This window comes from Lontra canadensis, unplaced genomic scaffold (assembly GCF_010015895.1).
Source record: "Lontra canadensis isolate GAN:19392208 unplaced genomic scaffold, GSC_riverotter_1.0 scaffold151, whole genome shotgun sequence".
In the NCBI taxonomy this organism is placed as follows: Eukaryota; Metazoa; Chordata; class Mammalia; order Carnivora; family Mustelidae; genus Lontra; species Lontra canadensis.
In genome coordinates, this window is record NW_022631145.1 from 3019854 (window position 1) to 3046400 (window position 26547).

Here is a 26547-nt window from a genome sequence, read left to right on the forward strand (position 1 = left end):
CCCCCAACCAAGCGGCCTCATGTCTGGGGGAAAAAAAGGGATAATAGGCATTTGCTCTCATAGGTGATGAGAGCCTGCAAAATAACTCGTGCAAAATACTTAACATGGTGCCAGACACATACCAAGCCATTAGTAAAGAGTAGCTATTACTTCCATAAATTTAAAACAATAAAATACCTGAATAATCATTTCAAAACCAGGTTTCCTTACTTAATATTACAAGTTGTAAAACATTAACTTATAAAAATAAATACTGAGAAAGGTAGAAGATGGTGCTTTGCTCCACCCGGATCACTGCTTCTGTATGAGGTGCTCCGTCCCCCAGCAACTGCTTCCACTTGGAGAGTAGTGTCCTGAACTCAACGGTCTCAGCTCAAGTTATGCCCCCTTCTGGTCGAGCTGGAGAACCACCGCCAACCCTCTAATTGCAATGTGGATCCATTTTGAAGGGCCATGCCTGCTCCAGAGCTCCCTGAGATGGACAGAGGCCTCTGGAAACCTGTTCTGTTTCCTCACTCCCCAGGAAGCTACCTTCCCAGACTTCCCCATGGGGAGCATGGTTGGCATCCTCTCTCTGTAAGAGGGTAGTGCTTCAGGCCCTAGTGGCCCATTAGTTCTCTGCCACATTCATTCAACTCTGCCATTCATGTGTGAAAGCAGCCATTGACAGCACATAAATGAATGGGTGTGGCTGAAGTAGAGTAAAGCCTGATTTTATGGACACTGAATTTGAGTATCTTAATTTCACCTGTCAAATACTTGGTTTTTCCCGTTTTTAAATGGTAGAAGAAATTCTGAGCTCAGTGGGGTTCAAAAAGGATGTAACTAGACTTATTGTGATCATTTTGCCATAGATACAGTGACTCATGGTATACACCTGAAACTAATGTAATGTTACATGTCAGTTCTATCATAATCTTAAAAATAAGCAGCAGGCTAGATAAGGCCAGTGTGCCATGTTTTGCCATCTTTTAAGCTAGAAGAATGGGGTAGAGCAGTGAGGTGTTCATGAAGCTATCATTCTAGTGCATATGAGTTGACAGAATTGGCTATGATAGGACCCTAGAGCTTGTAACCTTGTTCAGAGGATGCAGGAGACCCCTTCCTGGTTCCACAAGGGTCAAGAGAAAGTGGAGAAAAAAAATGAGAAGGAGGGAAATTAACATTCATAACTACTTTAGAAACTTAGTACCACCAAGAAAATAATATATAGCAAAATAAAAGGAATGATTTTAATCACGATGTGATGGGTGCCTGGCCGGCTCAGTCAGTGGAGCATGAGACTCTTGATCTCAGAGTTGTAAGTTCAAGCCCCTAACTGGGTAGAAAGATGACTTAAAAATATGATCTTAAAAAAAAAAAGAAAAATTCACCATATGATATTTTTCATTTAGAAAACTTCATCTTCACTAGTAAACAGAACTAGAAGGTTAGAGTGGATGTAGCTAAGTAATCATTTAAAAAAACACAATTGCAATTTGCTAGTGTATGAAGGTTTATAAAGAATATTTAATGATATGATAAAGAATAGAGAAAAGAAATAGAATTTCACAACTGTGGGAACTGGTCTTTCTACCCAAACACAGCACCCTTCTACAGTCCATTCTTCTCAAGAAGAAACACCTTGGAGGAATTTATTTACTTAACAAACATTAATTCTTGACCCTGAAACATTTGGCTTTTTGTTTTCCCATGTATATGTTCTTATTTGGCTTGGCTTCTTTTTAAACTTCTGTACTCCTTTAAATCATACCTTTTCTTTTTGGGTCATTTTTATTTTTGCTTTGTTGCTGTACAACCTTAGCTTTGAAATTAGTCCTTATGGCTCCTCCTTCCACATGCTTTCATCATGTGTAATGGTAAGGTTTCCTCTGAATTCACACTTGTCTTCCATCCAACTTTTACTTCTCTAACTCTGGACTCCCCTTCACAGCCACCTCCTGTACATTCTCAGAATCAATGAAGAAAGTGTTGTTTTAGCTCGAAGTATTTGAGAGAACGGCATCCTCTCTATGGATTGACATTGCTATACTGAGAAATATGGAGACTAGGCGTGCTGATTTCACTTGATACCAGCTGTAATAGACAGTTAATGACTATGTCCTTGGCTTTGGAGTTCTCCAGATTCTTCTCTCTAGACACTTGGAGACTGATTTGATCCACGCTTGTCATGATGAGTTCAGACGCCAGGATCTGGGTGGGAGAACTGTCATGAAACTCAGTGTCCATGATGTACTGCTTATATAACTCGACCACCTTCTGCTCCAAGTACTCATTCAGCACTGCATTCGACATGGGCTTCTGCATTTGCAGGCTGCTTTTCTCTTTGATGCTGGTTATTCTCCAGTAGGATGAGTACCGCTGGATAGGTTTCTGGGGAAAGTAGCTGGGCTGAGGGGAAATGGAATCCTCCATGGGCAAAGGAATCTCCGATGACTTCAGCAAGGGGCCGTATTCAAAACTGCTCTGAGGGGGAAAATCTGTTGTCACTGAATTAATAGCCATCACCTGGTCCCCTGCAATATGTAAGTCATTGTAATTCTTGCAAATACTCTGGCAGGAGGGTGGAACCAAGTAGGTCTCTCGGCTGGAGTCTCTACATATTTCAACTGCAGCCACGTTGGGACTTTCAAACACAGGATTGGGGTTCGTCTGCAGCATTGTGGCTCTCTGATTTCTACTGTGTTGGCTCTCTCTTGAATGCACTGAAGAAATAAACTTGTCCGAGGATTTGCAGCTCACATACCGACTTCGCACTTGGGTTTCATCCACAGAGCAGTAGGAATGAGTAGCAGATTTGGTCTCTTCTTCCCTCTCCTCAGCCACCTGCTCATTATAAGATGAACAGCTCCAGTGGATGTCCTTCTGGTAAGCAAGTCCACTGAGATACCCTTCGGACAGCATTCTAGAAAGAGAGTTCATAAGTAATAATGGGGAAAATGAAGACTGGAATTGTAAAAATGAGCAGTTGAACACGGCAGTGATGTCCATTATCACCACTGTTATTCAACTTAGTACTAGAAGTCCTAGCCTCAGCAATCAGACAACAAAAGGAAATTAAAGGCATCCAAATCGGCAAAGAAAAAGTCAAACTCTCACTCTTTGCAGACAATGTGATACTTTATGTGGAAAACCCAAAGGACTCCACTCCAAATCTTCTAGAACTCATACAGGAATTCAGTAAAAGTCAGGATATAAAATCAATGCACAGAAATCAGTTACATTTCTATACACCACCAACAAGACTGAAGAAAGAGAAATTAAGGAGTCGATCCCATTTACAATTGCACCCAGAACCATAAGATACCTAGGAATAAACCCAACCAAAGAGACAAAGAATCTGTACTCAGAAAACTATAAGGTACTCATGAAAGAAATGGAGGAAGACACGAAGAAATGGAAAAATGTTCCATGCTTATGGATTGGAAGAACAAATATTGTGAAAATGTCTATGTTATCTAAAGAAATCTACATGTTTAATGCAATCCCTATCAAAATATCAATTTTTTCAAGGAAATGGAACAAATAATCCTAAAATTTATAGGGAACCAGAAAAGACCCTGAAGAGCCAGAGGAATGTTGAAAAAGAAAGCCAAAGTTGGTGGCATCACAATTCCAGACTTCAAGCTCTATTAGAAAGCTGTTATCATCAAGGCAGTATGGTACTGGCACAAAAACAGACACATAGATCAATGGAACAGAATAGAAAGCCCAGAAGTAGACCCTCAACTCTATGGTCAACTAATCTTTGACAAAGCAGGAAAGAATGTCCAATGGAAAAAAGACAGTCTCTTCAACAAATGGTGTTGGGAAAATTGGACAGCCACAGGCAGAAAAATGAAACCGGACCATTTCTTTACACCACACACAAAAACAGAGTCAAAGTGGATGAAAGACCTCAATGTGAGAAAGGAATCCATCAAAATCCTTGAGGAGAACACAGGCAGCAACTTCTTCCACCTCAGTCACAGCAACTTCTTCCTAGGAACATCGCCAAAGGCAAGGGAAGCAAGGGTAAAAATGAACTACTAGGACTTCATCAAGATCAAAACCTTTTGCACAGCAAAGGAAACAGTCAACAAAACCAAAAGACAACTGACAATGGGAGAAGATATTTGCAAACGACATATCAGATAAGGGCTAGTTTCCAAAATCTATAAAAAACTTATCAAACTCAACACCGAAAGAACAAATAATCCAATCAAGAAATGGGCAGAGGACATGAACAGACATTTCTGCAAAGAAGACATCCAGATGGCGAATAGACACATGAAAAAGTTCTCCACATCACTCGGTATCAGGGAAATACAAATCAAAACCACAATGAGATACCACCTCACACCAGTCAGAATGGCTAAAATGAACAAGTCAGGAAATGACAGATGCTGGTGAGGATGCAGAGAAAAGGGAATTCTCCTACACTGTTGGTGGGAATGCAAGCTGGTGCAACCACTCTGGAAAACAGCATGGAGGTTCCTCAAAAAGTGGAAAATGGAGCTACTGTACCACCCAGGAATTGCACTATTGGTAATTTACCCTAAAGATACAAATGTAGTGATCCGAAGGGGCACGTGCACCTGAATGTTTATAGCAGCAATGTCCACAATAGCCAAACTATGGAAAGAACCTAGATGTCCATCAACAGATGAATGGATAAAGAAGAAGTGGTGTATATATACAATGGAAAACTATGCAGCCATCAAAAGAAATGAAATCTTGCCATTTGTGACGATGTGGATGGAACTATAGGGTATTATGCTGAGGGAAATAAGTCAATCAGAGAAAGACAATTATCATATGATCTCCCTGATCTCCCTCCCATATGAGGAAGTTGAGAGGCAACGTGGGGGGTTTGGGGGGTAGGATAGGAATAAATGAAACAATATGGGGTTGGGAGGGAGAGAAACCATAAGAGACTCTTAATCTCACAAAACAAACAGAGTTGCCACGGGGAGGGGGATAGGAGAGGGTGGTTGGGTTATGGATACTGGGGAGGGTATGTGCTATGGTGAGTGCTGTGAAGTGTGTAAACCTGGTGATTCACAAACCTGTACTCCTGGGGCTAATAATACATTACATGTTAATAAAAAAAAATCCATACAATAAGAAAATGAGCAGTTGATGGTAGCAAAAATAAAGGGGGGCACCTGGGTGGCTCAGTGGGTTAAGTGTCTGTGTCTTTGGCTCAGGTCATGATTTCAGGGTCCTGGAATCAAGCCCCACATTGGACTCTCTACTCAGCAGGGAGTCTGCTTCTCCCTCTGTGCTCCCTCACTCCCTCCCTCACCCCCGCAAATTAAATTTTTTAAAAGGTTTTATTTATTTGTCAAAGAGAGAGCACAAGCAGGGAGAGCAGCAGACAGAGGTACAAGCAGACTTCCTGCTGAGCAAGGAGCCCAATATGGGACTCAATCCCAGGACTGGACATCCTAACCTGAGCTTAACTGACTGAGCCACCCAGGCATCCCCAAATTAAACTTTTAAAAAAAATTTAAAATAGAGGACAAAAAAGAAGGTGATAACATTTATCCACCAAGCCTTTAATAATTATGTGCCTGCTGTATACCAGGACTATGGCCTATGGTAGAGATAAAAAGACAAAGAGAAATAGTTGAGTCTTTCAAGAAGGTTCTACTATGGGAGAAATGCTGGGTGCAGACAATTACAATATTACATCACGGAGGATTGGAACAGTGATGGGTACCAAGAAAGTACAGAAGAGGAGCCCCAATATAGCCTGGGGCAAAGGCAGAGAAGTCACAGAATATGTCCTAGGGAAGATGACATTTCAGCTAAATTGTGAACACTGGAAGTTTCAGCCATACAGAGTTAAAAGAGAATATGTTGGCATGGCATTTTGGCCGTGTGCCAAGATGCTGAGCATAAGTGGAAGGGGCTAGAAAGACTGTAATTGGGTCTTGGAGGGCCTTGTGTGTCAGACAGCGGTGTTTGTTTTCTGTTCCAGAGGAAATGGGGTCTGACTGAGAAGTTGAAATTGGGGAAATAACTAGTGGGTTATGGGGGGAGGGGGTGGGATGCAGAAACTTACAATAAATTTTACTGAAAGTAAGAACTGTGTCTTACTCATCTTTGTATTGCTCCCTGGGAACTGGCACAACTGTTTGCATTTTGAAGGGACTCAAAATATAGCTGTTAATAGCTTGAATTAAGTAATCAACAATGGCAGGTAGGAAAAGAATTCACTACAAACCCATCACAAAGGCCCACGGAGCCTCCCTATATCTTCAGCAGGAGGGGTTCCCTGCTCTGTCCTGCCTGCTTCTCTCTGTATGACATCCTGGACATGTCACTGAGCCCAGCTGATATGTTTACCTCTCCCCTAGTTAGCAGGGAACTTTCTGGATCTGGGGCTTTGGCTCCACCTGCCTCCCCTCTGCCCCCTCAGCAGGTGTCCCTGGAGTCTAGAGTGGCTGGAACAGGCTGGAAAAAGAGCAGCTGCGCTTTCTAAAAAAGGAACCGTGTGGCATTCCTGGCAGTGGGACTCCAGACAACAGAAAAGGTATCTGTTCCTCGTTGGCTTTGAGGGCCAGGCTTTTCAGACACATCTATTAACTTGAGCCTGAAATTGAAAAGTCAAATGAGGGGACGCCTACATGGCGCAGTTGGTCAAGTGCCAGCCTTTGGCTCAGGTTAGGATCCCAGAGTCCTGGGATAGAACTCCTTGCTCAGTGGAGAGTCTGCTTCTCCCTCTCCCTCTGCCTGCCTTTCCCACTGCTTGTGCTCTCTCTCTCACAAATATTAAAAAACAAAACAAACAAACAAAAAGTGTTTTTAAAAAAGTCAAATTAGGAAATAATGTTATCTAAACAGAAGGGTATTATTTTTACATTTTAGCATCTATATTGTTATTCCCCAAGTGATTTTTTTAGTTGTATAAGGATAATATTATAAACAGAAAAAAAAAACAGTATACTTGTTTTAATTGTATAAGTTACTTTTTCAGTGTTGATTTTTCTTTTTTAGAACTACTGGGAGATAGAGTCAGTAAATTTATCAATTATTTAAGTAATTACTGTATTCTACTCATTGTTCCATACCATAAAGACATAAAATTAAAGGTCTTCAACAAATCTGTGAGGTGATTCTTGTGTGCCAGACACACATAGGAGGATAATGAAACTGTTCCCTGAGAAAACTTCCTAAGTGTAGTTCTTCCCTCAAACTGAACATCAAGATGGAAAGGCAGCTCTTAGATCCATGAGAAGCAAGTAATTGACAAAGCAAAGCACCTTATCCTACAGCTGTAATAGTGATACAACTCATTCCCAACTCACCCCCTCTGCCCCATCCCAGCTGCCCCTAGGGACTTCAGCCTTCAAGGTCTCAGAATACCATCTGAGAAACCAGAACAAAAAAGAAGCTTTTTACTTCTGAGTTCATAAATGGTCTTCTAGAATTCTTGGCAGAATCCAGTTTCAGAAAAAGGGTTTTTAGGGCACCTGGGTAGCTCAGTGGGTTAAAGCCCCTGCCTTCGGCTCAGGTCATGATCCCAGGGTCCTGGCATTAAGCCCCACATTGGGCTCTCTGCTCAGGGGGGAGCCTGCTTCCCCCTCTCTCTGCCTGCCTCTCTGCCTAATTGTAATTTCTGTCTGTTGAATAAATAAATAAATTATCTTTTTTAAAAAAAAGAAAAGAAAAAGGGCTTTTGAGAAAACGTAACTTGAACTATTAAACTTGAGACTCCAGAGCCCCAAAAGATGTAGGGCATGGTATTTACGCATCCATATGAGACTACTGGATATAATTCCCCACCGGTGGAAGTGCTGTGACTCCAGCTAGCTTTGGGAAGCCAGATAGAGAGGTCTGCGCCCGACCTCCCACAGAAAATATGAGGAAGCAGCAAGTTGAAGGAAATTCTCTCCTGCTCAACATGGTGTGGGAGGACGAGAACCGGCCACGTGGATTGCTTTGATGGACAGGAATGAGGCTGCCTCATCAAGTTGGCTCATACACCCAGAGCCTCCAGACCTGGAGGAGACCTAGGTTAGTGGTGGGAAGATTGCAGACATATTTATAGACTGTTCTCCAGGTACTGGATGAATAAGTTTCCATGGATCCCCGTACGATGACACATTGACCACCAAGCATGTCCCCTCCCCTCATATGCACAAGTGTGTGAGCAAGCTGGCATTGAGGGGAGAACCCAGTGAGGAAGGAGCCCTGAAATGACTGAAGAACTCCTGATCAATTTTTAATCTTAATATTCATAAGAAAATTGAGAACAGGAGAAGAGACAAGTGCAATAACATTTCAGAAGCCAGAAAGCGGGAGACCAAGGGTTAATGTCTTTGGAGATAAGAAAACTGACTCTTAATAAGAACTGCGGAAAAATCCAAGAGCCAATTCTGGGCAGGAGGGATATGAGCTACTGTCTATATTCTCAAGGGGACAGAGTGGATAAAACAATCTTTAATTAAAAGTAGGATGCAATAAAAAAATTCTCAAGTCCTTAGAAATTAAAAATGTTAGTGAATTTTAAAGCTCAGTAGAATGATTGGGAAGTAAAGTTGACACAAACTCCCAGTTTGAAAGTAGAACAAAAATACAAGATGAAAAATGGGAAAGATAAAATAAGAAAACCAGTCCAGGAGATTCATTATTTGAGCAACAGAAGGGTCAGAAAGAAGACAGAGAATATAGGAGAGAAATTTAAACAAAGAATATTTCCCAGAACTGGAGGACAGGTTTCCAGAATACTGGGTAAATGCCCACTTTTCCTATAGGTCCCCTCTTGTTACTGTAAACTAAATGCTTGGGAAAAAGAGAAAACTTTATACATTTTTCAGAGAGAAAAAAGAATACAAGAACCAGAATGTTTAGACTTCTCCAAAGCAACACAAGAAGAAATAATGTTATGTAACAATGTCTAAAAATTTTTGGTTGAAATTTATAATCAACCTAGGATTTAATAACCAAATCATCGAGTATAAGGATAAAATAGATATTTTTTAAGTCACAAGTCTCAAATAGCTCATCTCCCAGGAAGTCAGTGGAAGATGTGCTCTACTGAAAGGAGTTAGAGGCTCAAAAGGCAACTTGGCTGCTTGAAATAGATCAGAAGTCTTCTGGAGACTTCATAAGTCTGAGCACTCTGAAGTAAGATTTGTGTAATTGACTATGGACTTGGCGGTGAATTAGGAAAAGCAAAGCAAGTGAAAAATTTCAACCAGTGCTGTCCAACAGAACTTTCTGAAATGATGCAATGATCTCTTTCTGTCCAAAATGTTAAGCAATAGCTACATGTGGTTAGCAAGCCCTTGAAATGAAGCTAATGAAACTTATTTGAATTTTATTTAAATTCATTTAAAACCCTACATGGCACTCTATGGGACAGCATAGGATTAGAAGATACTGAAGGTGATAACATAAAACTTTAAAATACTCAACACAGGCAAGGTAATTATAATTTAATGTGTACCAGGTGATCACTGTCATTCACTGTCATAGCAATAATTCTAGAGCCACATCTGATTAATTCATCTCTGTACTCCTTTCAAGGAATGTTGGACAGGGGTTCTCAAAAGCTAGTGAACCAAGGACATAAACTCTGAGCTATTTGTTGATGGTCTATGGGACCCTAATCTGAGACACTTTAGCTATTTTGAAACCAAGATTATATGGCACTTCCTGTTCATTTTTTTTCTATTACTGTGTGGGGAAGTCTAGAATCCCTATGTTAGTGGTTCAAGGAAATTTTTAAAAGCTATGTTTTAACAGTGTGGTCTCTTAGGTGGGTCTGAGGTGATGAAAGTGCCATCTAATACAGATTTCTCGGGTGATGGAAATGTGAAATATCTCTGTTGTCCAACATGATAGCCAAGAGCCACATAGGACTAGTGAGGGCAGGAAACATAGCTAGTGTGACAGTTTCCTTTCACTTAAATTGCCACATTTGGCTGTCATATCACACTCCGCAGATCTAGGGAATTATAATCTCCAGCTTATAAATTAGGAAAAAGTTGTGCAGCCAAAAATATATATATATATATATATATATATATATATATGGTTTACTACATGGCTGAGTTGGACATAGTTTTGGATAGTAACAATAATATATAAAGTGGTGAAAATTGATCTAACCAAATTTGAGGTGTAGTCACAGGATGACAAAGTGAGGAGACAAGAATAGTACTTGATCACGTAGAGTCATGTAATAGCAATAAAAATTGTCTTAGGCATTTGCCTCTGTGTCGAGAGTGGGTGGCCAACTGGTGTAGACAAAGGAACACTGACTTAGTACTTGGTGTATGTATTTGATAGAAGCCAGGGGAGGGGAAAAAAGAAACGAAATCATTATCTGGTTGATGACAAAGCAATAAATGAGGCCCCAAAGAGAAAAATACAAAAGTTGGCAGTAAATACTAAATAATTATTAATAAAAAGGAGATAAAAGTTTCTTTTGGAAAAGAGGGGCAGGGACTGCTGTTTTGCCTAACAAACCTCTTAGGATAATTTGACCCAAATTATGTTCATGTACAACTTGGATTCATTTCTTAATGAAAGTAGAAACTATTACTATTTTTTAAAGTAACTAAGGGGTTGGGGGGGAAGAGGCTGGCCCTTCCTATACAGCTGAGTTTGTGGTTAAAGATAAAACACTTTTTTTTTATTTTTGAGAGAAAGAGCGTGCAGGCAGGGTGGGGAAGCAGATGTGTTGGGGTTGGGGGTGGTGTGTGAGGGTAGGGACAGAGGGAGAGAGAGAATCTTAACAGGCTTCATACCCAGCACAGAGCTGAACCTGGGACTTGACCTCACAACCCTGATACCATGACCTGAAATAAAATCAAGAGTCAGACGCTTGACCAACTGAGTCACTGAGGTGCCTCAAAGATAGAACATACTCTAAGGGTGAAGAAGAGACAGAAAAATCACTGTAAACGGTAAACTTTTATTTGGCTCTAAAAAACAAGAAGGATTTGAGGAGGCATGAGAAAGAGGAAGAATTCTTACAGAGAGAGAAGTCAACAGAAGTGAAGAGACTTGAGTTGTCATTCTCCTGTTGTCAGTAACAGACACCAGTCTGGGTGGGGTACAAGTGTCTATTTTTCACAGTCATGATCACCTAAGGGTTTTACTAAAATTTCACAGTCCTTCTTTATTAGCCCTGTTCCCAATCAGCCCTATCCCAAATCTCCCACTATGTGTCCTGTTTCTTTTTATACCAGATAATCAGCCCTAATGGGTCTTCTTTCATTTTATGTGAATGATGTTTATCAGCCCTATAGATCATCTCCACTCCTCCAAAAACAATGATGGAAGAAGGTCTAGGATTTGGTTTGGAATAATGGGTCTTTTGCACCATTATCAGCCAAGAGCTTTGTTGGTAACTTGATTCTGGTGGAACAAGAACCCTATTCTTTTGACGTGTGGGGCCCTGTGCAGGCCACTAAGACAGAAAGCGGTAAGTCCAATGATGGAACAGCAGAAAATAGGTCCTAATTTCTAGGGAGAGGTATGCTTATGGCTAAAGGAAAAGATTGCTTGGAGTGAAGAGCATTTGGGGAAGTAAGTCGAGTCCTGTGAGGCTGAGGACATGCAGTGTACCTTGCTGGCCATATAAAGCTCTGAAAGGTAACTAAGCCCATGCGGAGCGTGCTGGGTTCATCCCCAGTGGAGGGGATTAGGACAAGAATCAGGGAGGGAGGTAGCAGAAGAGGAAGAGAAGAAATGACCTTGAGGGACCGAGACTCGTGCACATGGAAATGAAGGAGAGGAGCCAAAAATAACCAAGTCTGGGACTGCTGGGGAAATGGCACCAGCACTGATGAAAATGGGAGATCAAGAGAAAGAGCTGGAAAAGGAGCTAACAGGTTTAGTTGAGTTCCACCTGAGTCTCACACGAGATGACCTTTCTGAATGCAAGTCTCTAAATGTACATTGGAGATGCAGGCAGGGAGCCCATTAGAGAGGCCACTTACAGTCCACAGTGAAATCATTTTCCAGGTGTGAGCAGTGGGAATTTATACTGGAAGCTCAAGGAGCTTCTGAGTGTTGGTAGTCATTTTGGTGGGGAGCCTGCCTTGCACAGCCCAAGGAGGAATGAGTCACAGCCAGAGCAGTAGTATCGATAGCTTTGTAAGGACTACAAGAACTTCAAATAACTTGGACAACTCATATTCTTAAAATCTACATTCAAAGGTAGAGTTTCATTGTATATTTGGACTATGGCAAAAAAAAGAAAATTCTTGAATTAGTCATCAGGAGACCAGAATTCTGGTTCTGACCCTGTCACGAGCTGTGGTTTTAGTCTTGTTAACAACAAGCCAATGAAATACCTCACATCAGTGCTAGCTACAACCCACATCCTATTTTCAGTGCTTTTTACGTACTAAATCCCTGGATCCCCACAAAGACTCTAAGATGGAGGTACTATTATTATGCTCATTATATAGAAGTTAAAATTAATATGTCCAAAGCCACCTGATATTCAAACACTGGCAGTCAGAAAACAGAGCCCACACTCACATGTCACTTAACTCCTCAGAGACTCAACTTCTGATCTGTAAATGAAAAATGTAGGATTAGATTATCCGTCGAGTCCCCTCAAACTTTAATATTGTGTGAGTTTTAAGTACAAAGAGTGTGTTGAGTGGGTTACTCAGAATCAAAAGCAGTTTCTGAAAATTAGCTGCAGAGGGCAGCAGAGAGCATGCTAAAGCAGCTTTTGAAAGCCTACTCTAAAGCTATGGAGAGGAATATTGGGTGAAATGTATAAACAAAAATTATATATTAACCCACTTAATATTTATAAAACCCTTTAATATACCACTAGAGTGAAAACAATTCTGTATATCCTGACATCCTGAAATTTAAAAATAGAGAAATATTGTTTGAGTTTAATTATTAGCATTTTAAAAATATTCAGTGATTTATTTGTGAAATTTCTTGACATTAATCTCTCAATATATTGTCAAAGGTATACTTCAAACAAATATTAAGACATGTATTAGAGTAAATTTCATCTGAGACCCTGAAATGTAACCCAATGGATTATTTTAATTGTTCCAAGATATTTTATCACTCGAATTTTTGTTTCTCATCCTAGAGAAGATATATAGGTATATTTAGAATTGCCCATCAACTAAGTGTGAATAAAAAGACATCCAAGGACATTTGCAGATGAGATGTTCCAGGTGAATTTAGTCTATGTTAATCATTACCAGACAGGGGAATACCAAAAGTAACCTTATATGCAAATTTACACCTTAGAAATATGTGCTAAAATGCAGAAGCTTGTTAAACCATTGACTTGGATTTCAGAAGAAATGTCAATGTGAATTCTTCCTTCTTCAGTAACATTGATATCATTTCTCAGAAAACTCTTATTCTACTCTGTACATGAAAATACTTTCCATTTATACCAAACAAAACAAGCATAGATTAAGACCTCCCTAACAGGGAACATTTGGAAAAACCTAAGTTAGGGATCGGCAAACTTTTTTTTATAAGAGGCCAAATACTTAATATTTTAAGTCTCTTCTACTGCTAGCGTGCCTCATCACAGGAAAAAAGCCATAGACCATATGTAAACAAATGGATGTGGCCCTGCTCCAACAAAGCTTTATTTAGAAAATCAGGCAAAGAGCCAATTTGATTCATGGCCCATGGTTTGCCTTCCCTTGACCTACATCAAAAGGCAAATGCAGTAGCGGGATAGAGCATAATAATAATCATAGTTGTGTCGGGTGCTTTCCATGCATTATGCCTCATTTTTCAATAACACTGCATGTTAGCTATTACCACAATTTGGATTTTCCAAGCCAGAAAGCCGAGGTTGAGATTGAACCCATGACCTTCCCAAGGACACAAAGCAACTAAGTGCTAGAGGCAAGATTCAAGTCCAAATGGATGAACCCCAAAGCATGTGGTCTGTTGTTAAAATATATCCCACCCCTGCTATGTTGAGAGCAGTTAACATCAAGCAGTCATGGCCAGCAATGAGTCCTTTGAGAAGGGTGTCCACCCTGAGTCCCTTTACTAACAACAGCACTTGATAATAAAGGAAGGAAAATACAGGGAAGTACAGAAAGAAAAGCTCCAAAAAGACAGCCAGTGTTCTCTCCCACAGAGGAATGACCCAGAGGACTTCACCCATGTCCCAATTGTGTATCGATGCCAGTATGTCTTTGAGGTATTCCAATAATTCATCCTCTCTGGTCTTTTAAACTTACCATGGAACATTTTCCCTAACCTCTTCCACTGGCTATGGCCTGACATCATCTTGCACCCTTAATGTTACAACCACAGAGTGATGTTAGAGATGTACTGTTTAACTATCCATAGCACCCTGTGATCTCCAAGATCAAGTCCACGTGAGGCCCTGTTGATACATGGTCTTTATCTGTCTTCCCAACCTCCTTTCTGCCTGTTACCGCAAGACTGGAGACCCAGCCTTGCCCAATTGCTGCCTATTCTCCACACCTCATGCCCATTCCAGGCCTTCGTGCATTTTTATTTGTCCCGAGATCCCTGCTTTGCTATCCAACCCCTGTTTGACCCTTTACGTTTCCTCTAGTCACAGTTCTGAGCTCCTGGCCATCCATTCAGCATCCTTATCTCAGAATGAGAAGTCTGGCTTATTCTGTCCCTATTGCCAAGATACTTTTCATGATTGCATGCAATCATTCATGATTCATGCAATCAAAGTTCGTGCAATCAATCATGATTCATGATTGCATGAACTTTGAGCAAAATCAGCTGCGACCTTAAAGAAGTCAGTGAGATGAATCATTGGGTAAAGCTCCTTTGAATGAAGGAGTAACCAGCAATAGCAAAAGGAAAGCGAGAAGATTGGGACTGGTGGAAACTGGGGGTGATAGGTCTGAGGGCTGGGTTGAGCCAGGGGTGCAAAGAACCCTCCAGAGCTACATGAAAGAGGCAGCAGGGGCTGGCTCCTGGCCTCCTAGGAAATAAAGGCAAGCAAAGTCTGTTCAACATTTTGGAGAAGATCCTGGGCCTGCCTAGGTGGGGTGCAGTTTGGTTCCCACCTATTGTCAGCTTGTCTGCTTAAAATGATCTGCCTTTTTTTAAAGATTTTATTTATTTATTTGACAGAGACACAGAGAGGGAACACAAGGAAGGGCTGCGTGAGAGGGAGAAGCAGACCCCCCACTGAGCAGGGAGCCCAAAGTGGGGCTCGATTCCAGGACCCTGGGATCATGACCTGAGCCCAAGGCGGACACTTAACAAGCCACCCAGGTGCGCCGAGATCTGCCTTTTAACAGTCACAAAATAATATGTCTATAGGCACATCGTAGGCTTCTCAAAGTGGACATTGAGGTTTTTCTTGCCTTTTTACTGTGTGGCATCCCTGCATGTACCTCCACGAGCCTTTCCTTAGGCCAGATTGGAAGAAAGTGAATTACAACCTCACAGCCCTTGCAAATTGCCTTTCCAGGAGCTTGGGTCAATTCCCTCACCAGCAACACAGGAAATTAACTGTTTTCCACTGACATTCTTCAACACATTCTTATTTTGTAATTTGCCAATCAGATGAGCAGATTTATTCTGGTTCAAGGATGAAGCACTGTCTTGTGAAGATTATGTGTAGGTGACCTATCAGAGATATATTCTTAATACCCTCCCAATCCTCAAAATACTCCATCTCTTCATCTTTTTTTCCTCTAATCTAAACCCTACATCCCATAATTCCAGTCTTCACTTTTGTTTGTTTGTTTGTCTAAGATCTCGATTTCTGGATCTTGTGACTAAACTACCAAAAGGTTATTGCTTAAAACCTTGAATTTTATTTTGTTCATAATGTGTATTACCTTTTTTTCATCATAAGAAGTAAATCTATGTTACATATTTTTCAGCAAGTGATACAAGAAATTTACCCAAAGCAAGATTTCTTTAGGAAGGATCTCTCCATCTAAACAAAGCTTCTGCGGTTTCCTTACTGTTGCCTTTGAAAGTACATGTTTTCTAGAGCTAGAAATGAACATTCCCTTCACTGTCTACCCTGCTTTATATTCCTCTTACTTCCTCTTGGGTAGGATCTGTCAGCGAATGCTCTAAAGTATCATTCATCCGTATATCAAATCTTACTACAAAAGAAATGGTTTGGGATTATCTCTTCTATCAAACATGAAGTGATTCTTGATTTCTGAAAGTGTAATTTGATGGCTAAGAAAATAAAAGGCAAAAGGCCTCTGTTTAGCATATTAACATCAGCAAGTAAACTTTCTGTTCAGTTCAGACGAAAGCTAACTGTGACTCCCAAGGGTGTTATCTGGATCTGTGAATTTACTTATTACAGAAACTGTAAATTTTGATGCAGAAAGTGTGTAAATATATTTCGGTCATAGTTTGGATTTTCTTCATGTTCGGTCTTGACCTCTCACAAATGAAAAAATTAAAGCTTATGATCACTTTTTTGAATTTGACACAAAATGAGAGGAATAGAAAAATAAGAAAATTGATCATAATAGTATTGGTATTGACTGATGTTACATTTCTTTGGTGTTCTAATTGTTAATCATTCATTGTTCATTTTATTGTTAATTATCTCCATTAACATTTATTTAATCGTGGTCCTATCAACAAAATGCAGTTACAATATACTTGTTTGGGTTCTAAACTGAGAAAATCAAATTGTGAAGAACATGTGGATAATTGGAGAAATTTAAATATGGATCATATATTTGTAATAGTAACATATTGATGTTAAATTTCCTTAACACTGTAATTATGTAGAATACTGCCCTTAGGAGATAAATGCTCAAGAATCTGGGGGTGACATGTGTCCTAAAGTCACCAAAGAAGCTGTGTCCATATTTGTGTGTGTGTGTGTGAAGAGAGAACAAGATAGAAAGTCAGTATGACATCATGCTGTAACTGATTCATCTCCATGATGGAAATTTGGGTGTTCATTGTACTATTTTTTCCATTTTAATATAGGTTTGAAACTTGGCAAAACAAGAACTGGGAGGAAAATATCTCTGTTTAGTGAATGAAGGCAAATTTACATTTTGTCGTATTTGTGAAGAGCTTAGAGAGACAGTATCTTATATATCTGAGATAATCATTAGGTATGTGATCAGAAATGTTTCAGTACCTTGAAACTGCTATTGAAACCCCACTGTGCTGTGAGCTAACAGGATTAGTGCCCTAGCTTTGTATATCCCCTACATGACCATTCTAATGTGAACTGAAAATACTCTCCTGGGTCCTCAGTTGGTTAAGCAACTGCCTTCAGCTCAGATCATGATCCTGGAGTCCTGGGATCGAGTCCCACATTGGGCTCCCTGCTCAGTGGGGAGTCTGCTTCTCCCTCTGACTTTCTCCCCTCTCATGCTCTCACTCTGTCTCTCTCAAATAAATAAGTTAAATCTTTAAAAGAAGAAAAAGAAAATACTCTCCACTCTAACAGGAAGCGTCTCAAGCTCCGAAACACACTGTTACTACACTGACCTACAAAAGAAATGTTCCAAAAATATCAGTCTGAATATTCTGGCCAAGTCAGGTCTATATTGAAGCACAGACGGATGTCTGCCAGAAAATGGATGTTTGAGCAGATCTCCAGAGAATTCAGACAAAAGCCAGCCTGGGCATGCAGTGTCTAATACCCACAGGTAGACTTGCCCCCAATCAGCCAGATGACAATTCAAAAAGCAATGGCACCGGAGATCACATTCGCTTTGAGTCTGCCCTGCCACTCGGGAAAACCCTTATCTCAAGCTCTCGGAATGAATAATTGAGAGTCAAGGCCAATTGGAACTTACTGTCATGGGACTCATCTCAAAACCCCGAACACTGTAACTCAATTCTAGAATTGTGCTGTCCCTGCAAAACCTGTGGTCAGGTTTTAGGCCTTTCTTTTCAAAACATAGAAGCTAAATCTGTGCCGCAGTTACTGCACCAGGACAGCATCGATCTCACAAGCAGTCCTGGATCCCACCCATCCAAAAGGTTAGGTCAAAAAGTCTTTCAGAAATGCCCAAAAGGTGACACTGGGGATCTCAGAGAAGCAAGTGTCCGACTTCATTGCCCTTTCTCGTCTGGCTCCCTGGAATGCTTGCTTCAACTCCCACTCACCACTGATTTGGTCAACTAGAAAGACATCTGAGATGTTACCATTGCATCTGGCTTCTGATGAGAATTGCCTAAAAGGGTGACAAGAGAGATGACCCAAGGGGTAGCACTGAAGGGCCCATTGCCTCCTTTCTCTTACCTTCACTGAACACTCTGCTCCTTTGGTCCTGAAGAAAAACTGATCGACCATATAGAGACGAATGAGCCAGCCAGGGCTCTCTTCAGAAATGTCAGCAAGCCTTACGCTGGTAAGACCAAGAAACTCAGCTGTTCATTGCCTGGCCATTCTTCTTATAACTGATCCCATGGAAAGAGTTGTGTTTGCTTGAGTCTGATTTGTGCTCAAGAACAGTGGGAAGTCCCAGGAAGGGGGGAGGCAATAACTGACAAACCCACACTGAGCCACAGAATGGTGTTTCTTCCCCTTTTTTGAAAAATGAAACCTATCTATGAAACTGTCTCTTGTTAAAATAGTTGATTGCCACACTTTATATAAGAACTCTACTAACCTAAGTTTACTCCTCTAACAGTAAATTCTCTGGGATCCCCTCACCAAAAGAGAGCCAGCGTCAGATAGCATTTAGAAAACTCTGTTTCATCGATGATCTATAATTTTGGAGAAATAGTCTCAGATTTGCACTCACAAATTTTAAAAATGCAAATTAAAAAACCATTTTCTCTCTCAAATTAACCAAGGTAAAAAAAAAAAAAAAAAGCAAAACCATGTGATAACACCCTGAGTGGGCAAAGTTGTGGAGAAACAGGCACTCTTCTATGTTAGTGGTGAGATTGTAGACATTTCCAGAGGGCCATTTCCCAATATCTGTTGGCTTTTTTCCCCAAGACTTTAAATATTCATATTCTCTGACCCAACAACTTTATATGTATAAATTCATATATGTCATATATTTATACCAGTGCACAAAAACATGTGAAAATGTATTTGTTGCAGCATTAAGTAAGTAAACAACTGGAAAAATATGCATAAAGAGGACATGAGCTAAATAAATGTAGAGTTGTGTAGAGTACTACACAGTTATTAGAGGGATATGGCTTTACATGGAATCATAAGAAAAGATCTCCAAGATACATTGTTCAGCAAGAACATATAATGGGCTCCAATTTGTATCTTTAAAAGGGTATGTAAGCAAACACATATATATGTTTGCTTACACATAGACTATTTCTCTAGGGAGATGGAAGAAACTAGGAAGAAGCAATTGTCTTTTTAAAATTTTTTATTTAAATTCAATTTAATTAACATATAGTATATTATTAGTTTCAGAGGTAGAATTTAGTGATTCATCAGTCTTATATAACATCCAGTGCTCATTACTTCAAGTGCCCTCCTTAATGCCCATCACCCAATTACCCCATCCCCCACCCACTTCCCTTTCTAAACCATGAATATGTCCACTTAATGGGTTTGTTTCATTTACCTTTTTTTTTAAGAGTTTATTTATTTGACAGACAAGTAGGCATAGAGGCAGGCAGAGAGTGAGAGGGAAGCAGGCTCCCCACTAAGCAGAGAGCCTAATTCGGGGCTCTATCCCAAGACCCTGAGATCATGACCTGAGCCGAAGGCAGAGGCTTTAACTCACTGAGCCACCCAGGTGCCCCTGTTTTGTTTACCTTTGATTTATGACTTGCCTTAAAAAGTTTTATCTTTAAAAGTGTGCTCGTATTTTATGTATGTTAATGTCTCTGGGTATTTTCTGCATTATTTCATGGGACATAACTTAGATCCAGTTGGAAAGGCAGGTTCCCACATGTGAGCCAAATATGAATTAGTGTTGAATCTGACCATTAAGAGCTTGGTTGTGAGCAAGAGGTTGTCATAACTTGAGGGCCAAATATTGTTTTATTTTTGTATTGTTTTGAGTATAGGTTCAATCCCAACCAGATAGACTGAGGATATTCTAGAATGGGTCACATCTATCTCCAGAAACACTTTCTGATGGGTTCTCAAAGAGCTCACTCGGTACTACCACACAATAGCCATTTTGGGGGGATTCCATCTGCTCTAGGTTACGTTAACTCAAGTTTATCATTTGTTTCAAATAGAATATACAGAATTTGTATCACACTCTTGATTTTTGTCTCAAGTTGTGCATTTTATGGAAATCATCCTGTGCAGAAAATATTTTTTGTCGTCAAAGTTAGCTCCCTGTTGAGGTGTCTGGCTGGCTCAGTAGGTAGTACGTGCAACTCCTGATCACTTGGGGTCATGGCTTTCAAGCCCTGCGTTAGGTGTAGAGCCTACTTACAAAAAAAATTTTTTTCAAGTTGGCACCATGTCTGTTTGCTTTACCATTTCTCTTTTGAGAAGACCTGAGCTTATGAAATTGGCTTTAAACTACTTTCTCTTTACTGGCTATAATAAGGTAGAATTATATCCTGTGTAACTAAAATCTTACAATATGATTTCCTGCCATTCTATTGGATGGTAGGTAAAGAGTTACTGCCTTGATTTCTGTGCCTCTAACAGGATATTTTTTCCTGTTATTCAATTACCTCTCCTGGTGTCGAAAGTTCCTCCAAGCTATTTCCATTATGATTTCATCCGCACTTAGTTCACCCCTAGTTCTCAATAGGTTTCCTCCACCCTACACTCATCTCCTAGTGCTCTTACCAGCACTCTCATTTCTCAGCTGTTGGTCATTGTGTCACATCATACTTGCCAATTGCCAGTTACCAGTAAAATCTATTATTGCATTTCCCCTGACCGGAGAAAGATGGATATGTGTGTGTATGTCAGTGTATTTATGCACACACACCTGATCAGTTCATAAGCTTAATCTTTGAAACTTCAGCACTTCTAAGACATATTCTTTGTCTTCCTGAATTATGTTCTCCAGCCACATACAATACATTTTTCTCTCTCACACTATCAAATGACTGGACTGAACCTATTTTATCAAAGTTATCGAGGCCCCTTAAACAGGTCTAATGATCTCTATCTTGGTCTCTATAGAATGGATGTTTCTATAGAATTTGGCACAGTTCACAAATCACTTTTCTTTTCCTTTTTTTTTTTTAAAGAGAGAGAGAACACAAGTAGGCAGAGTGGGAGGCAGAGGGAGAGAGAGAAGCAGGCTCTCTGCTGAGCAAGGAGCCTGATGCGGGATTCAATCCCAGGACTCTGGGATCATGACCTGAGCCAAAGGCAGCCACTTAACCAACTGAGCCACCCAGGCGTCCCTCACTTTTCTTCTTTTTTTTAAAAAAATATTTATTTGACAGAGACACAGCAAGAGAGGGAACACAAGCAGGGAGAGTGGGAGAGGGAGAAGCAGGCTTCCCGCTGACCAGGGAGCCTGATGTCAGGCTCAATCCCAGGACCCTGGGATCATGACCTGAGCCGAAGGCAAACACTCAGCAAGTGAGCCAGCCAGGTGTCCCTCACTTTTCTTCTTTTTTTTCACTTTTCTTTTTTAGTGGTTTGTTTTTAAAGGTTCATGTATGTGGTAAAAGTATAAATGGTACCAAAAGGTATGCAATGAAAATTCAAGCTCTCTTTCCATCTGATCTTCAGTTCTCAGATGTCCTCCCCAGAGGCACTTAGGATTGTCACTCCCTTATGTATCATTCTGAAGATTTTTGTATACCAGTGATTGGATACTACAGAGGCAATTTTGTCCCATACCTTTTTTTGTATGAATTTTTCTATGTCCATATGTGTAGATTGACCTCATTCTTTTTAACAGCTACACAGACTTTCAATGTCTATAGAATGTTCCAGTAATACATGTACTTATTGGTAGAACCCCTCCTTTAGGAAGGTTTCCTTACCACGACCATCCAGTGGATTTTGTGTCATTGCACACTGTTCCTCATTCTCCTACCTCCCCCACTTTCTCCTTTCTAAGAACTTTCATTCGTTTCCTATCAACCTTCCATTTCCTAGAACTGAAATTCTTGCTTCTCCTCCCCACTCCTCCTCTGTCCCCCAGTATCTTCTCTTGGTGAACTCAGCACTTGGCATACCTGCCATTATCTTCTCTGGATCATCTGTGAATCTGTACCAGTCTTCAAGATGTCTCTCCTATGATCTCCAGATTCTCAGTTGTGGATATTTGACTGTTTCACATAAATGTGGTCAAATCTTGAATCTTTGGCCGCCAAATTTACATCTGTATCTATCTTGATAGCATTACACAAGTGCTTTGAAATTCTTTCTAATTCACCGGCACCTGCCAACTCACCTCAATAGACCAGAGTAGTTTATAAATCAATTTGAGCTGTGCCTTTAGGAGAAACAAACAAAACAGAAGCCCTCGCGTCCATATGACTGTACGTAATGGTAAAAGAATAAGCTTTTTCATAGCCACTTATAACTCATAGCATCTTGAAAAACAATCCTGTTTTCCCATATTCATTCTTACAGTTTATTTAGTCATTTTTAGAATCACTCTTTCCTGCAGACACAATTACAGTTTTATATAGAAAGTTTTCATGCATTGCCTCCTTAGAAGATTAATCTTAATTGATATTCTCTAAAAATTAACACAAACATGTTAGAGTTTTAGAACATGTTACATATTCCATGGAGTAAAATGAATATGACATTTAAAAATTCTTGGTTTATACTTCAGTAAGTCTAATTTATACTAAAGAAATCCATAACATAAGCTCTGGGGCAGTACTGTTTATCTTGAGGATGGAATGACAGATTATAATTGCTTTATTAAGTACAACATTCTGAATTCCTATGAAGCTGTAATGGCTTGTTGTGCACTAGAGATTTTGTTATTTAGGATATAATTGATTGTAATGTGTACTGTTTGCTCTTGAATAACTCCCATTTTCTACTTCAGAGAGATTTTCATTTTGGCATCAAATAATATGATTACTGTATTTGTAAAGTTTCTGAAGCATTTTGGAATTCTTTCAGTTGAAAAATGATTCAAAATTGAAATGTGATATGAATTAAAATGGTAAATTGAATTTCATCCCATAGGTTTCATTTGAAGTCCATGTGTAGTATAGAGAATAGCATCCTCATTGGCTCTTACCCGGTAATTGGTATTAATGAAAGGTAACAAGGCAAATACCTGAATGCTTAAGGAATTAACAACCCCATGAACTATTTTGGTTTCTGCTTTCTAATTGTTAGTCTTTGCTATTACTTGATGTTCTCTGCCTTAACAACCTAGCAAAACGTTCTTAACACCAAAACTCAAATCCCTCTCATTTATTCTAAAATAATTGACCCCAGAATTATTTAATAGTTTGGCTACAAGTTCTTCCTCCTTTTTACCCACAACTATGCCCCTCTTCCCTAGTTTTAATATTTTCTTCTATTAATGTCTTACCTCTGCGCCCAATCTAATGTTCAGGTCTTAGGACACAGGGACACAAGTCAGGATAATGCTTCATTTCCTCTACCATAAATTGGTCTTGAAGAGAAAAACGTTCTGTCTGTCCCTTAGTTGAGCAACTGAGAATTTCCATTTTACTGATGTTTGTTTACCCTTTCTTTGCAGCTCACAGATGAGTATTTGCATGAACTCTGCTTTAGCCTCTTAACCATTTATTTCTATTAAGACCAAGAGGCCAAAGACTTAGCCAAATCTGTGGAGAATTTTGTTTTTTATGCATCATTTTTAATCCTCAACCCAAGTGTATCTCATTATCCTTTTTTTCTGCCTTTCAAACTTCTATCAAAGGAAATAAAGGAGAAAGTTGAATCTGTTACTTTCCCTTCCTATGTGTGCCTCCCTGAGGGACTGAATTAGAAGAAAAAGAAGGATATGTTAAACCAATAGGCAAAAATTGGGTTTTGAGAGAAGTTAAGGATTCTATTCTCTTGAGCACCCTTGTCTCTGCATTTTAGGATAATCTGAACTATAATACAGAGAATGAGCATAGTAAAACTTTAAACCCAAATGTATTTTCTCTCCCAACCTGACTGAGGACAGTGGCTCTGGAGGGCAAAGGTTCTAAACAGTTATATTATTCCCTACACCCAGGCTTCCAGTGAAAATTTGAGCTTCTGTCCCCAAGCAGTTAGAAGTTCATAGGTTCATTCATGAGAGCTGACTGAACAGCTCTTAGATGCTGGCCTAGAAAAGTTAAACCTGCCTCATCTTTGTGAGCTCTGGTCCTACCAGATTGTACAATAAGGGCAGAGAGCTGAAGCAAGGGGGACTATACAACTGAAATTAAGTAGAAATTTCTAACACCCCAGAGAATGTTCCAGATGTTTAAAAATTGACATTCTCTTCGGCATGCTTGTTCTAAGTTCCAACTGCCCCCCCTCCATGCCCAACACTCTTTGATTCTATTTTTATCATGCCATTGTACTGACTCATGTTTATAAAGGCACCCAGGAGCACGTGAGGCCTTTGGAGGAGACACTAGAACTTCAGTCCGAATAACATCAGTTCACAGAGCAACAGGGAAGTGAAAATAGTGCTGTTGAGCCCTGAAGCTTCCAGATTTCCTCCCTTTGTGGAGAGCCTTCTGGGGTAGAGATTTCCCATCTCTATCTCCTACTAGCCACATCCAACCCTCCTTTGGTTCTTGTCCCTATAGGGTAAAATTTGAAGTAATGCCTATGTCAGATTATGGATTTAAGAACTAGCTTTGTTTAAGCAACTTCTATTTATAGGTACCATTTATAACAACAAAGTAATTTCTCTTCTTTTTAAGTCTTTCCCTTGCTCTCTAACTCTTAGGGATGAAAAGGAAGATGTTTGAGGCTAACTAAAACAAAACAAAACAAAACAAAACTTTCAAGCCAAGTTTTAAACCTGTAAGTCCCTCTACATTCACATTTAACAGAAATAAATTGATTGGTTTTGAAGTTTAGATAAAAAAGAAATCCTTTACTTCAGCTCTCTTGGAAGAGCTACTGTGATGTGGGTGATGATCCAAGCTTTCTTTTGGGGCTCATGATCAGAAATTCCCATCAGATAATGAGATTAGATGAGCATCTAATCCAGTGGCTGTAAGTGCTTAATTACCCAAATATCAGGTTAAATCAATGTACAGATCTCTTGACTTTAAGGTCTTTTAAGGAAGTGCTTCTCAAATTTTAACATGCATACAAATCACCTGGGAATCTTGTCAAAATCCACATTCAATAGGTCTGGGGTGGGGCCTGACCTCTCTTTCTAGCAATCTCGAAGAGCCTGACCCTGCTGTTTGTCAGCAGAGGACCACACTTTGTGTGGTCAGTCTTAAGGCACCCACATTCTGCCTCTTAACATGAGACTTTATTGGTCCCCAAAGTTTTTATCTGTAGCGTGACCACTGTGTGTGCAATACTAATAAGGAAATTTAAATTATGTCTTTTAATCCTCAAATTAACTCCGTCAAGTAAATATTATTTTTTTAAATAAGAAAAGGTTGGTTTTCAAAAGTTAATTCTTTTGTCAAAGTCACCCAACTAGTAGGTCCCAGGAATTTGAACTCAGGCTTTTCTGACTCCAAAGACAGAGCACTACTGTGTATGTGTTACATATAAGTTCTTGTACAGCGCACTTCGAGAGAGAGTTAAGGAAGCATTTCTACCCTTTTGGAAGTCAACAATACAAAGGCAGAAAAAAATAAGATAATGGCAGAAATTGGACATACACATAAAAACATAAATTTTTAAGTGTTGTGCAAGTATCAAAGAAGTATGGAAAATTGAGTTTAATAATAATAAAATTGGAAAGGGAAAAATTAATCAACGTATTTTTATAAAATTACTTTGGATTAACTCATTAATCTCCCTTGATTTAACTATGGAAATGTTGCCCATAGAAAACAAAATCTAGCAGTAGCACAGTTAACAGATAGAAAGCCCATTTCAAAAGTTTAGAAAAGCAAGCTCTTGATCATGGAGAAGTAGAGGAATTGAGAATATCTTCAAAGAAGAGAGATAGCTCTTGAATAAAAACTAAAGATAGCTCATTTAGGAAAGTGGTATGAACAGAAGTACATGAACAGTAATTTGTGGTGGAGACTGAATGGACCTATGTGATTAGAGCAGAGCATTGATCATTTGAAGACTGTATCAGTTACCAATTGCTGCATAACAAACCATACCAAAACTCAGAAACTTAAAAAATCAACCACCATTGATTTAGTTCAGAGGTTTCTTCAGGTCTGGGCCAGGCTGGGCTTATCTTAGGTGGGGTTGTTGATGTGTCTGCAGTCAGTAGGAGAATCAGATGGCAGCCCCAGGTGACCTTGCCAACATGTCTAGTGGTTGGTTAAGGCACTGAGCACAAATAGGCCTTTGTCTCTCATCATCAACAAGCTATATAATGAGAAGGGCACCAAAGTGCAGACCCCAGTGAACCAGTGTTTTTTAAGCTTCTGCTTGTGGCATAGTTGTGAACCTCCCACTGATCAAAGCAAATCACCGTGCCAACCCGTATTCAAAAGATGGTAAGTCTTGATGGAAGAGAGTTGTCAGCATTCCAACCAAGGCCAGTGAAGAGGAAGGTGGGCCTTTTCAGAGGGTTGGGGTTGAGGGAGGGGAGGAGTCTCCAAGGT

General features: G+C 39.8%; 1 protein-coding gene across 2 annotated transcripts; it reads right to left on the reverse strand.

Annotated features, from left to right (window-relative positions):
* Positions 1-1482: 1482 nt before the first annotated feature.
* Positions 1483-18416, reverse strand: CUNHXorf21 (chromosome unknown CXorf21 homolog). 2 transcript variants are annotated; one of them, XM_032844348.1, is made up of 2 exons: positions 18197-18416; positions 1483-2905 (listed from the first exon to the last, which is right to left on the reverse strand). In XM_032844348.1, the coding sequence occupies exon 2, from the start codon at positions 2902-2904 to the stop codon at positions 2011-2013; it is 894 nt and encodes a 297-aa protein (XP_032700239.1). In that variant the 5' UTR covers position 2905; positions 18197-18416; the 3' UTR covers positions 1483-2010. The 2 variants fall into 2 exon arrangements, with proteins under 2 accessions (XP_032700239.1, XP_032700240.1); XM_032844349.1 differs by lacking the exon at positions 18197-18416 and adding an exon at positions 8997-9145.
* Between the last annotated feature and the right edge of the window lie 8131 nt (positions 18417-26547).

What these genes read in the sequence shown, in the direction of transcription:
- CUNHXorf21 (XM_032844348.1), bottom strand. Translation starts at nt 2,904, where the DNA reads ATGCTGTCCGAAGGGTATCTCAGTGGACTTGCTTACCAGAAGGACATC.